This window comes from Acytostelium subglobosum (assembly GCF_000787575.1).
Source record: "Acytostelium subglobosum LB1 DNA, scaffold: scaffold1, whole genome shotgun sequence".
NCBI lineage: Eukaryota > Evosea > Eumycetozoa > Acytosteliales > Acytosteliaceae > Acytostelium > Acytostelium subglobosum.
Genome location: NW_012236531.1, coordinates 94,500 through 108,453, shown reverse-complemented (window position 1 = coordinate 108,453; position 13,954 = coordinate 94,500). Strand labels below are relative to the sequence as shown.

The window sequence follows — 13,954 nt, the reverse complement described above, 5'->3', positions numbered from 1 at the left end:
GATAATCAATCATATTTATGTTTATTCTATAAAGTGTAAAAGGATATATATTAGTATACTTATTAACATGCTTGTATTGGTTGGCTGGTATTTGAGTTGGACAATTGTATAATATTATAATATGTATGTTCAGAAGTATTGAATGTATGTGTTGTCATCAACTGTATTCAGGTAATGTAGGTAAATTTATGTTCATCATTAAGATACAATATATTATAATAGTCTTTGTCGTTGTTCAACTCTTGAGAGACCATCTCAATATCATAGTTATTACTTACAAGTAAGGATGAATGTAGAATGAGGTCTGTTATGCTGCAGTCAACTCGTTTTGATCTTGTTAACCAAGTCGAGTGAAAGACGAACAAAAAACTTACTGAAATCAAGTTCTGAACTTCTGGTCAACTTCCATTCATATATGTACATATTATATATCTTTATTCAATGTCAATCATTGATATTAACTGGTTCCAGATACATTACACATTAATGTCGATGGCAAAAAGTAAGAGACAAATGAGTAGAATCCTTGCATTCCTCCCCATGAGTTCTTCTCCTTGCCTGCGGTCAACTCTTTGTTCTTCTCGAGCTGAGCCATCAACTGTTTCTCGAGATACTTGTTGGATTGTTTCTCCTCCTGGTACATCTTTTGTATACGCTGTAGCTCGACACTCTTCTCTTTGTACAGGTTGGACATGGCCGCTGTGGTCTCGTCGATGATGTTTTGCGCGCTCTCCTTGTGTGCCTCCAGCTCGTTCATCTGTAGACGGATGAGATCAGACTTTTTCATTCTCTTGATGCTGCCAACGTTGGGATTGGACGATAGTGATGACAGGTCGAATGTTGGTACGGCCACGGGTGATGCCATGTTTGTTGCGCTGGTGCCACTGACTGTGCCACGCTCAAGTGCTGGGCTACTCTGTCGAACGTAGCTCTGTGAAGTAAGTACTGATCTTGGTGAATTGGTACCATTTGGTGTTTGAATAAATGGTGAACTCAGACGTATTGGTGTGTTGTTGTTTGATGTTGTTAATGTTGTAGTTGTTGTAGTTGATGTTGATGTTGACTTGATTGGTGTGGACATCATTATTGGCGAGGGTGGTAACATTGTCTCATTCTTCTCCTCCTTTGTTGTTGTTGTTGTTGATAATGTTTGTTGTTGTTGCTTCTGTGGTGAATTGTGCTCTGGAATTGATGGCAATCCAGATTGAATGTTACTGAGACTATCCTCTGATTGGAATGAGCTGAGTGTGAGCTCCTCCTCTTGATATGATTGTAATTGTTTCTTGAGTTGGTCCAACTCATTGACAGAGTCCTCCTTCTTGAGCTTGTCCATCTCACTCTGAATTGATTCTCCAATGCTTCCCGAACTAATGTTACTGATGTTGTTAATGTTGTTGTAGTCAACACTAGTGTCGAGGGAAAGTGGCCTATTGTTGGATTGTTGTGAAGTTGCCAATGATGACTCTGAGTGATGTTGAATGATTGGCGATTGTGATAGATCCAATGCTGCTGAGCTGGTCTTGAGTGGTACCTGGAAGATCTCTGACTTTTGCTTGCTAAGGTTTGGCTTTGATCTCTCCCTCTGTGTGACCTTGACAGTCTTTGAACCATGATCCTTGGTTGACGGCACACTCTGCTCAGTCTTTTCTTTCTCTGACTCATTGTTGAATGATATCATCTATGATTGTGATTGATTGATTAGTAAAGATGATCAGGTGACTGTTGATTAATGTTCGACACATACCATTGATAACTTAGTGTTGATATTCTGTTGAGTCTTTAGTTGATGATTGAGCTTCTTGATTTCCAAGTCCTTGAGCACTAGGTTCTCATTGATTGAACGGTACTTATCCTTCTCAGACTCGATGTTGTCTCGGAGAGCACTCTCGTTGGTTGTGAGCTTGGAGATCTGTTGCTTGAGGGAGGTGTTTTGGACGATCAGGTCTTTGTTTGTGTCACGCATGCCATCAACAAACTTGGTCTCCTTCTTTAGTCGCTCAATCTCTTGCTCCTTCTTCTTGAGCTGTGCCTCCAATGTCTGCTTGGACTTCTCGAGGAATGATATCTCGGACTGATATGTCTCTACCTCTTTCTCCAACACCTTGTAGTTGTCACTGAGTTGATTGACCAGCTCACGGTTCTTGTTCCACTCGACAGTGGACTTCTCCACCAGCTCTGATCGGTCGCGAACATCAGACTCTTCCAGCACCAACTTGGGGCTCATTGGATGGTTGAGGCCACCATAGGCCGTGAGGAAACTGTTGATATCGATGCAGCCTTCAGAGTCCTTGGGCAGGTCATTGAGCACCATCAACAGCTTGTTCTTTGGTATCTCCTTGCCATTGTTTAGATGTGTGGCCAACTGAAGGAACTGATCAAACTGGATGACGGGACGTTGAGAGAACATCTTGTTGAACTTGTTCCTAGATGGGCTAAAGGCGACCGTGTGGCTGTAGCCTTGAGCATTGGGACTAATTGTTCCACCGACGACCATTGGTGAGCCTTTTGGTGTGATGCTGTACTTCTTGAGCAGTTCAACGGGCACCTTGAAGCGGGGCAACTTTTGGCGTTCGACACGCTGCTTGCGAGCCTCACGACGATCGACTCCCTCGGCAAAGTTTGTCATGGTATTGACAAACGATTCAAAGTCGATCCAGATCTCCTGGCCGCCCGTCGACGCTGACAGGTCATCATCGTCGCCACCCTGCGACACGCTGAGTCCAAGTGATTGAGAGTGTACATGTCTTAGATACTGGATCAACTGAGCAATCATTGGATTCTCGTCAATGTCCGAACCCAACTCTTCAATCTCCTCCTGTAGTTGAGAGAGTGAGATTTGACCAGTTGAGTCCTTATCTATTGCCTTGAACACTTGTTCCATTTGACTTATAAACTCGGCATTTGTATTGTTATTGTTGGTACTATTATTAATATCACGTGATTGACTATCATTTAATGTTGTTGTAGTTGTCGTTGTAGTATTTGGTGAAGTTGGAGATTGATCAATGTTTAACTCCTCCATTGTTGTATTGTATTGTATTGATATGATTGATTGAGTAATGTTATTACAACTACGTAGTTACTGCCGTTGTTATTACAACTACGTGTATTATATATATATATTATATGATTGAATGTGTTTATGTACAATAATAATAATAATAAGGATGTATTGTTGTTGTTGTTATTGCTACTCTGCAGTACTCTTAAGAGTTATACGTTGGTTGAATGAAGGGTAGTGTATGAATGAATGATGCCCCCTTTGCCACAACAGAGTGTTGTTGTTAAAGTAGATGGTATTGAATGAGAGGGTGATGGGCCAGTGGCCAAGTTGATTAGTGGTGAATGAGAGTGAGATTGATAACACGTGATGAAGATTGCACTGTACTATAGGTCACTGCTATTTATAAGGTGAGTACTGATCGACCAATAAGTAATCGACTTTGTGTCCTTGTTGTCGTTGTCGTTGTCGTTTGTCTCTCTGTATAATTTATAAATCTAGATTGATGGGAGATTGAATACAATGAAACCCTGTTCTTTGATTGGTTCGTTATGGTCGATGACGTTGAAGTCAACACACACCTCAATTTAAAGTTGTTTTGTTAATGTTGTAGGGTGTTTTGACCTTTCAAGAAACCTTAGTTAATGAAGTTCCAATAAAGATTCTTTATTTAAATATTATAATATATATATATATATATATCTTTATTGATATATAGATAATTGGAGTTATAGAAAAGAATGATATATCAAAGTCGTATATTTTATTTATTCAATATTTATCCGTTATAACAAAAATTCAAATTTTTGAAAGTAATGACCTCACAACAAGTGAGCATTTTCATTCACTTACCATTATTACATGATCGAATAACAACAATCTAGATACATAAACATGTCAAAGAAGAATAGTAGTAGTAGTAGTAGTTCAGATAAGAAGGATAAGAAGAAGAATAAATCATCATCTTCTTCTAGTAGTGGTTCAAAACAATCATCATTATCTTCAACTGCAGCAGGAGGATCATCATCTGCGATAATCAATCCAAATGGATGTCAACCATTACCCACTTCAATGACCCTGCCCATCGAACAGTTGGTCAAGTTTGCACCAGAGTGTTTACTCTTTGGACAGCTGCTCGAGTTTGAAAAGAAGCTCGACAGTGCAATCACCAAGCGCATCGTAGACATGCAAGAGATCCTAAAGAACCGCACGGCAAAGATGTTCAAGACACTGCGTCTATCAATATACAACACATTCGCCTGTCAGACCAGCTTCTATCATCTAGACAACAAGGCAATGGTCACAGTCGGTGAGAAGCCATCGTGGACTCTGCGTATTGAGGGTAGACTCCTCGACGAAGGCTTGGGGGTCAATGTGCCTGCCTCTGGTTCGTCATCGTCTAGCAAGTCATCATCACAAGCCAAGCCACAAGCCAAACGCAAGTTCTCCTCCTTCTTCAAGAAGATCTTTGTTCAGATTGGTCATCGCGACAGTTGTGAATGGGACAAGAGTCAATCCTTTGCAGAGACTGATGGATTCGAGATAAAGAGGAATGGTAATCAAGAGTTGGATATCAAGGTATGTGTGTAGAGTGAGTGATGTTGGCATCAACAAGCGGTAACAACTAACAATCGTATATACACAACTTAGATATTGATGTTCTTGGATCATGCACCACAGAAGAGCAAGGTACTTGGTCCATTGTCACAACTATTGAATATACATACAGATACCAAGCCAAAGATTGTTGCTGCCTTGTGGCACTACATCAAGGTCAACAGATTGTTGGATGTAGATAGCAAGAAGATCATTTGTGATGAGGCATTGAAGAATGTATGTTTGTTTGAGCGATGTAGATATATCTCTTTGTTCATTCATATCCCCTAACTCATACATACTTCCCTACCTCTCAGATATTCAACCAAGATGTACTTCAATTCAATCAAATACCTCAATTGTTAAGAGAGCACCTTGGACCATCTGACCCATTAGAGTTCAACTATCAGTTGAAGCTCTCGGGTGATCCAAGAGAGTTTGAGCAGGCGTATGATATCCAGGTGGAGGTGGACGATCAGAACTATGCACAGCAAATGCCACTGCCTCGTAAGGAGATTCAGCTGCTCGATGAGGAGATCAATCAGTCGATCATCTCTATACACAATCACAAGAGGAAGCGAGAGTTTATGGAGAAGCTGGGTGAGGACCCACTGGGCTTCCTCAACGAGTTGACACATCAGCAGATCAAGGACTTCCAGCTGTCGCGCTCGCTGCCCTCGTCCGGCTTTGAAGAGGAGCGTCACTCACTCTTTTATTATCAGCCCATGATGGAGGAGACCGTTCACAAGTATCTCACCAAACAGGATATTCAAGCTCCAACTCCCGTACAGACTGGTGTTGTCGCTGCTCCACCTACTCCCCTATCCGATACAAGCAGCTAATCCATTCCAATCAATCAAATCAATCAATTAAATGAACTAACGATGTAACAGGATACTTGAGAATGTTGTTGCTTTATTGGTACATTTAGAACGTTCCACTCTTTGTCGATATGCACACGCTGTTTCTGAATTGATTCTTGACGTTGATCATTTGAACGCTGGTGTCTAGGAAGAGGAGGTTCTTGCTATGGTTGAGGAAGCGGCTGTGATAGCCTGTGCTCTGAGTGGGCTGGCTGCGCATCTTGGATACGAATGGTATTGGTGTGGACCTCTTGTTACTGGACGATGACGCCGATAAGGGGTTTGGTATGGTGCTCGACGACATTGACAGAGGCGATGTCGAGCCGGGCGACGAGGGTGACGAGGGATTGTTTGGTGCGTACATATTGTCGCCAACTGAGGCGCCAGAAAAGATATCGACGATGCCAAAGTAGTAGACCTCGTTGGAAGGGCCTTGATCAGAGTAGAAACCATTCCTGCCATGTTGATGCTCATTGTCGCGACCAATGAGCTGGCTGGAAGAGATGGGAGACTGAGAGAACTGCATTGAGTGATGATGAGCATGGTTGTTGTTGTGTGAAGGCATACTGGTCATTGAGTATGCCAAGCTTGATGGTGATGCTGATGGCTGATGACCGTTGGTATTGTTGTTGTTGTTGTTATCATCAAATGCCCATGATGTTGGCAATGACAAGAATGACTTCTTCAACGATTTGCTGATATTATGATTGTTGGCCTTTGTAATACACTCAATCTCCTCAATGAAGAATAATAGTCTAGGAACTAAAATGATTGGTTAGTGGACCATGCTATGCTGCTGCTGCCAGACTCAAGATCAACTTACTAGTCTTTACAGGATCAACTATTGTTGTTGGTTGATTTGATACACAATCTAGAGAAGAGTCTAAATCGTTTGTTGGTTGGGATGATGCTGATGACGATGGTGTCTTGGGTGTTGATGGAGTAGTGGCTGCTGCCAGTGCACCGCTACTGCTGCCACCATTGCTAATGACCTCCTCCAACAACACTGACGCGTTGAGTTGATCCAAAGATGGTGATTGAGTGTTTGGTGTAGGCGAGGCAGAGTCTGAATTGATTACACCACCATTGATCAATGATGATGATGATGATGGTTCGATGGAAGCGGCGTCCTTGATCAACTCATCCACTTGCTCATTCTTTGAATCCACTCTATTGATTCCAATCACCATGTTATAGTCTGTCAGCTCGGTTGATGAAAGGAACTAGATGGACATGCATTAGTAATGTGCATGGGTCATGTTGTGGCAATAACAAACATACAATGGTATCCTTTTCAATCTGTTGATAGATGGAATGCTTTACAGAGAGGTCCAAATGAATGTTGCGATGTGATAGCTTGTGACGGATATGTTCATCACCATTCTAGAATAGTTTCGTTGTTGATGAGTTAGGACAAGGTACTTGGACTGATCAATCTGAATGAATATTTACCATTCTTGTAGAGATGACTTGGTCAACATTGCAACAAGTATGATAGACATTGGAGAGCAAGACAACGTAGAAGTTCTGCTTATATTTCTTCTCCACTCTGAACAACGCCAGGTATCTAACGAGCAAAGAGTTGGGATTGAATACCAAGTGCTAAGGGAAGATTAGTTAGAATGGAATGGACTGCCATGCCAGACCTGCCAGACTCGATAAACAGTATGAACACATACATTATAATAATGAGGTAGAAGTTTACGCAACTTGATGGAGTCTGACTTGGAGATAGTCTTTAGGATGAACTTTCTATCAGAGGAATAGATTGTGAAGGCGTTTGATGGCTTGGCAGATTGGATTGAACTGGATATATATGATGACCATGACTTTAGGAATGTGGCAGGATAAATATTCTGTCTATTCCTTAAATCATTGAATACATTTGGTGCAAAGTCTTTGATTGTTGTACGTTTCTCGGATCTTGATGATTGAGTTAGTTATATGAGGTGATTGATTGATTGGAAAGCAGACACGACATATATAACTTACATTGATGCTTTGTACTTTTTGATCAATTCAAACTCGTTTTGATTGATTGAGGTCATGGCATCACTGCCAATTCTGATAGATGTTCGTAGGGCAATCAATGAATGGTATATCAGTTCGTTCTCGGTTGATATGTCCACTTGGATCGATGGTCTGTTTGGTATGGGATTGGTGATTGGCTTCAATTGCTCTAATGGTGTCTTGGAGATGGTCTTGTAGATGGGCATGTCACCATAGCCAAAGTCAGGGTCGTCAGAGTCGAGTGAGTCACTTCTGGTCCTTGGGTCCTGTTGTTGCTGTTGCTGCTCAAACATCATCTTTAACGAAGTAGAAGAGTTGTTTGGTGGTTGGTTCATGTTCTTGTTGTCCAGAATATGTGCGATTGTGTCGATAGCCTCGGTGGCTATCTGTTTCTGGCTCATTGCACCACTTCCATTGGTGTTGGTTGTGGTCTGTGTGGCGGTGGTGTTGTTAAAGGAGACGCTGGAGGTGGTGGAGATACGGGCTTTGGATGACAAGTTTGGTGGCTCATCATCGGAACTCTCATCACTGTCGGAATCATGTTGGTGTTGTTGTAGTTCCTTGCCTCGCAATATACCCTTGGCCTTGTACTTTGAAATACTGTCCACACGTTTAACAGATTGTCTTGTTGATTGTTTATCAGAGTCGCCTTTACTATTGTTGTTGTTGTTGTTGTTGCTGTTGTTGCTGTTACTACTGCTACTGCCAAAGAATCCCAATGATGGCTTTAGCTTCATTCTGTTGGATGAACATATCAATTCATCGGATGATGGTAGTGTTAGTAATGTTGTTTGTAGTTTCAACATTATTGATTGGAAGTTGGAAGTTGGAAGAGTTGGAAGTTGGAGATATCTCTGGAAAGTTGGAAAATAATAACAACAACAATGGATGGTGATTATGGCTGTGAATTGTGATTGCAATTATACTTATAGCGGTAAAAGGAAGAGAGTTCAATGTATGATGAGAGATATAGTGTGGACCACAATACGAAGAGGTGATGGTGGTGGTGGTGAAGTCATGACAACTATTGGGTCGACTCTCTACCAATGGATATGAATGAAGAAGGACATTGTCTTTAAACTCTACACACTCACTGTCATGTGTGTGCGTTCGTTTTTTGTCAATGGCCACCTACAAACATCCCGCTACACGCATTTCTACTGAGTGTCCTAGCTATGTGAGTGAGTGAGTGGGAGTGATATATCATCATCGACAACATTACTACTACTACTACTAGTAGTGATTGATCCATGAGTGACAGTCAGTCAGACATTTCATCACTGCCGTCGTTGATGAGTGTGTGGTGATATGTTCGTTTGAAGGGGTGTGATGAAAGTGTGTGTGTGTGATTGATCAATCAATCAATGACATGCTACACACATACACTCGAGTTCTCGCGTTACAATTGATTGGCAATTGAGATGGATTGAACGGTTACATTACCTTTTATATGATTCGATACGATGGAGTTGCTACAAATACATATGATTGATTCCAGATGATAGTTTCAAACCTGGATTCAACTTGTTGTAGTTTCGATTCGGTCTGTCAAATCACAAAATGTTATATCTTGCGTTGTTGTTATTGTTGTTGGTTGGCGCTGTGAATCCTCGACTTGTATTGATGTGTGTACTAACAATGTCGATGTTGGTCGATTTAAAGAAGTCGACTTTGATCTAAGGAGTTGAGATTTATAATGAGATTGAGATTGGTTATGATGTGATGTGATGATATTAGTTGGGTGTATGTGTATTTAGTGAGTGAGTGAGTGATGACGTATAATATATATAGATTTAAATAGACTGACTGACTGACTACACAAGATATAACAACATCGAATGTGAAAGAAAGAGAGATAGATCGATAGGTAGATAGGTAGGTTGGAGATTAGTTTGAAAAGAATGAATGAATGAACAAAAAAAGATAGGGTTTTTCACACAATTATTTTTAACCTTGTATTGTGTCAAGTATCTGTCGGACGGGGTGCAAAGATCGGTCATCAGTGACGTTTTTTCAATCACATTGTAATTTTATTTAAATATTTAGAGTTTGTAACCAACTAACTTGGATCGTAAGCAAGTCGTACTTCCATTATTGGATGTATTCCACTTATTGATAATGACAACCAAGATCCCTTGGGTCAACTTGACCAGAGACTGCAATATCACGACCTCCGAATTGATCAACCGCAACAAAACCATGCAGTACATCAAATGCAATGACACCTTTGAGGAGGAGGTGACAAATACTGGTTATGGATAACGATCGATCAAACATATTGAGGTGAGTATCAACGAGGACCACATCATGGACAAGTCACCAAGTTCTCTTCAAACTAATGACATGGCTTGTATTGATTCAAAAATGAGTAGTTCAAAGCAGAGTGTGTTCAGGACAGTAGCAGTGTTGGATAGTGATCAATATGATGATGATAATGAAGAAGAGAGTAAAGAGAGAGAGAGATGCGACTCTGCATTGGAGGAATCAGACTTTGACTAAATGGTATGGGACTATGAGGAGGACCTCCAAGCATTGTTTGAATCAATAAAGTCAAACCAGTCAATCAATTGATTGACCAAGTGATATCATAAGATATTCATACATTAGTCATAAATATCCTTGAATTTATGTCAATCAATTGATTGACTGGTTTTGCCTTTAATGGTGTGTGGATACCATATAAAGTAATAATACTTTAAATGGAAAATATATACTACTACACTTTTGATTACTTATATATTTGTTTCATAATACAATATTCAATCTATAATTATAAAGTATTATCTTATTCATATATATATAGAAGTTACTAAATAGAATGAACAGATCAAAAGAACAAGACAAAAAGTCAGAGGAAGAGAATTTAAAAGGATTGAACAATATCTTGGCATTGGTTAGAGAAGGTGGTACCCTGGAGCCAGGTGAAACTGCAAAGCAAGGAAGGGATATGAAGGTGTGTCCTCAATGTCGTGAGGTTAAATACTTGCCTTTTAATTGGTGTACAGAGTGCTTGTAAGTTATTATTGTAATTATCTTTCTTATTAGGTATTAATATATTTATTATTTAATTTTCCAGAAACAATTCCCCAACCATTATGGAATTCTTCTTTTATAAAAAGTTAGAGTTGTTGTGGAGGAAGAAACATTGGCCAGACCATTCATATAGGGCGATTGATACAGATTGGTGTATCCAGAGATATCATTCACAAGGTGGTCGTTGTGCAATCAGTGGTGTACCAATGAATATTGGCTACTCTCTCTATTGGCCAGTGTCTGTTGATAGGATGGATGACAGTAAGAAGTACACAGTGGACAACGTTAGATTGGTGTCGCTAGAGTGTAACACTAGATATAGTTTTGAACCAATGGATATCCAGACTATGATCATCGGAGATGAGAGAGTGGAGAGACAAGGTTGGACAGAGGTGATGTAGAGAGATTTGATGATTGGAGAGTTGGTGGTAACTGCCCTTGATAAATTACTTTGAAAGAGTCAACGCCGAAACAATACCAGGAACGATAGTAGATGGTTCCTCAATGTATTGGATCATACTATTACTATTCAATCATTGATATCACGATGGAAAGATCAACGTGGCCTCTGCTTCTACTCTGGTTACCCAATGGTACCCTCCCCAGTATGCACATTTGCAGAGAAGTGCTTCATGATGAGCCTTGAAAGATTGGACAGTAGAGAAGGCTACACAATTGGAAACACTGTACTCATATGCTGTGGTTTCAATTGTACTGATAGGAGAGGCTCTCAGACCTACAATGAGAGCACCGATGGCCACTAAAACTGGACACCAGAGAAGTTTGATTATGTCTGATATGTTGCCGATAATAAGATCCAAGGTGTTGAGGGTACACCTGCACTGTATTTGAAGCACCTATCTTTTGATGACTTCCGCCAAAGACCAGAGCAGATACAGGTCAACCAACATAGGAATAATCAGCATCGTTTATGGATCACCCAGATGGACCCAACCTACTTCCAGGATGCTCAACCGTCGCCGCCTTGAGAGGCGTCCACCAACCCCTCCAATGGATTCCAATTTTCCAAGACCAGATATCAGCAAGCTCCCAGTTTCAGATCCCAATCTTAAGCAATTCTCAGAACTAAGTAGGAGAACACTAAGTAGGATATCTGGATATAAAGTTGGCCTACATACTGATGGACCCAGACCGGAATTGATGAATTCATTCCCAATGAGTCTCTTGGTTGAAGATGAAGATGATGATTTAGAAATGGTATCGATCAACTCACCTAATGATTCAAATTCCATGATTGAATGTGATGAGGATGAAGACATTGGACTTCAAAAGACAACTACAACAACAACCAAGACATCAACATCAACAACTCAATGATAAGAATGAATGTGATATTTCCATATGTATTAAATATTGAATAATATATTATAAAAATTAGTAGATTGAGGACTAACTTAATAAATTGAATTTGATTGACTGATTGTTTTTGTCGTGTGTGTGGTTGATGGTTTGATTGACTGACGAGTTTGATTGAACTGTTCCAATCACTACTTAAAGTAGTGTCCGGGTATAAACTCTGACAACATATTACTACTACTAAATACAAATTTAATACAACTATAATAACTTTACCAAATATAGTAATCAATACCATATAAAGTAATAATACTTTAATTGGAATATATATACTACTACACTTTTGATTACTTATATATTTGTTTCATAATACAATACTACCATTATTTATTAATATTCAATCAATAATTATAAAGTATAATCTTATTCATATATATAGTAGTTACTAAATAGAATGAACAGATCAAAAGAACAAGACAACAAAAAGTAAGAGGAAGAGAATTTAAAAGGATTGAATAATATCTTGGCATTGGTTAGAGAGGCTGGTACCCTCGAGCCAGGTGAAACTGCAAAGCAAGGAAGGGATATGAAGGTGTGTCCTCAATGTCGTGAGGTTAAGTACTTGCCTTTTAATTGGTGTACAGAGTGCTTGTAAGTATAATTACTTTATAATAATCATTCTTATTCTGTATTAATATATTTATTTATTTATTCCAGAAACAATTCCCCAACCATTATGGAATTCTTCTTCGATAAAAAGTTAGAGTTGTTGTGGAGGAAGAAACATTGGCCAGACAATTCAGATGAGGCGATTAGTAGAGATTGGTGTATCCAGAGATATCATTCTCAAGGCGGTCGTTGTGCAATCAGTGGTGTACCAATGAATATTGGTTATTATGTGTTTTGGCCAGTGTCTGTGGATAGGATGGATGACAGTAAGAAGTACACCGTGGACAACGTTAGATTGGTATTACTAGAGTGTAATACTAGATATAGTTTCAATCCAACAGATATTCAGACGATGATCAATGGAGACGAGAGAGTGGAGAGAAGTGATTGGACAGATGCTCTGTTGAGAGACTTGATGATTAGGGACATGGTGGTGACTGCCCTAGATGATTTACTTAAAAGAAGTACATGCAGCAACGTGTCGAGGAACGATAGTACATGGTACCTAAATGAATTGGATCACTCAATTACAATTCAATCATTGATATCAAGATGGAACGATCAACGTGGCCTCTGCTTCTACTCTGGATATCCTATGGTACCTGCAACAGTGTGTACATTTGCAGAGAAGTCATTCATGATGAGTCTTGAAAGATTAGACTCTCGAGTTGGCTACACGATTGATAACTCAGTATTGATTTGCTGTGGTTTCAATTGTACAGACAGGAGAGGTTCTCATACTTATAATGAGAGCACACATGGACACTCAAACTGGACTCGTGAGAAGTTTGATTATATCAGATATGTGGCTAGTCATCGAATCGATGGTCAGGATGGAACTCCTCCAAAGTACAAGGAGCACCAATCATTTTATCAGTTCCGTTCATCACCCGAGAAGAAGTTGGTCAACCAAAAGAGGAAGACAGTCCTTGAAGTATGGATCAAGACATTCATCCCAAACTACTCAGAGATGCTTGCGGCTCAGTGTTTGAGACCGAGCTTATTATACTACTCGGTTCGAATAAACGAGATATCAATATCCTTCGGTTCGGATAATTCCTTACTCGGTCGTGTAGTTGCTCAAAGATTGTAACCGAGCTCGGTTACCCGAATATCTACTTTAACCGATATTCGACCGGATAACCGATTAACCGGTACTACACTGCTCATGAAAGTGTACTCTTTGTAAGACAACAATGTTATTTATTGATCTGATTCATCGAAAAGGCTTTTGTATTCCTCGATATCTCGTCTCCAATCAGTCTTGAGCTTCATGTATCCTGCCACTGATTGTTTCATCATCCTGTTCCTCTTTTTAGTCCAAAGGTCCTGTACACCAGAGAACAACGATTCCACTCCAGCTTCAGCAGCTGGGATGATGAATATCCTTTTGACAAGCTTGAACAGAGTGGGATACTGATATTGGTTCGTCTTCCACCAAGAGATGTTTTTTTTTTCATCATGT

General features: G+C 39.9%; 3 protein-coding genes across 3 annotated transcripts; 1 reads left to right on the top strand and 2 right to left on the bottom strand.

Annotated features, from left to right (window-relative positions):
• Window positions 1–457: 457 nt before the first annotated feature.
• On the bottom strand, window positions 458–2,881 carry SAMD00019534_000520 (hypothetical protein; the record flags this gene model as incomplete). The annotated part of the gene is made up of 2 exons (XM_012903485.1): window positions 458–1,678; window positions 1,745–2,881. 2 exons carry the CDS (start codon window positions 2,879–2,881, stop codon window positions 458–460), a joined length of 2,358 nt encoding a protein of 785 aa, XP_012758939.1.
• Window positions 2,882–3,895: 1,014 nt separating this feature from the next.
• Window positions 3,896–5,439, top strand: SAMD00019534_000510 (hypothetical protein; the record flags this gene model as incomplete). The annotated part of the gene is made up of 3 exons (XM_012903484.1): window positions 3,896–4,579; window positions 4,652–4,834; window positions 4,915–5,439. The coding sequence occupies 3 exons, from the start codon at window positions 3,896–3,898 to the stop codon at window positions 5,437–5,439; spliced, it is 1,392 nt and encodes a 463-aa protein (XP_012758938.1).
• An 85-nt stretch (window positions 5,440–5,524) lies between these two features.
• Window positions 5,525–8,207, bottom strand: SAMD00019534_000500 (hypothetical protein; the record flags this gene model as incomplete). Its single annotated transcript, XM_012903483.1, has 6 exons — window positions 5,525–6,222; window positions 6,284–6,683; window positions 6,742–6,843; window positions 6,913–7,062; window positions 7,140–7,383; window positions 7,453–8,207. The coding sequence occupies 6 exons, from the start codon at window positions 8,205–8,207 to the stop codon at window positions 5,525–5,527; spliced, it is 2,349 nt and encodes a 782-aa protein (XP_012758937.1).
• Window positions 8,208–13,954: the final 5,747 nt, after the last annotated feature.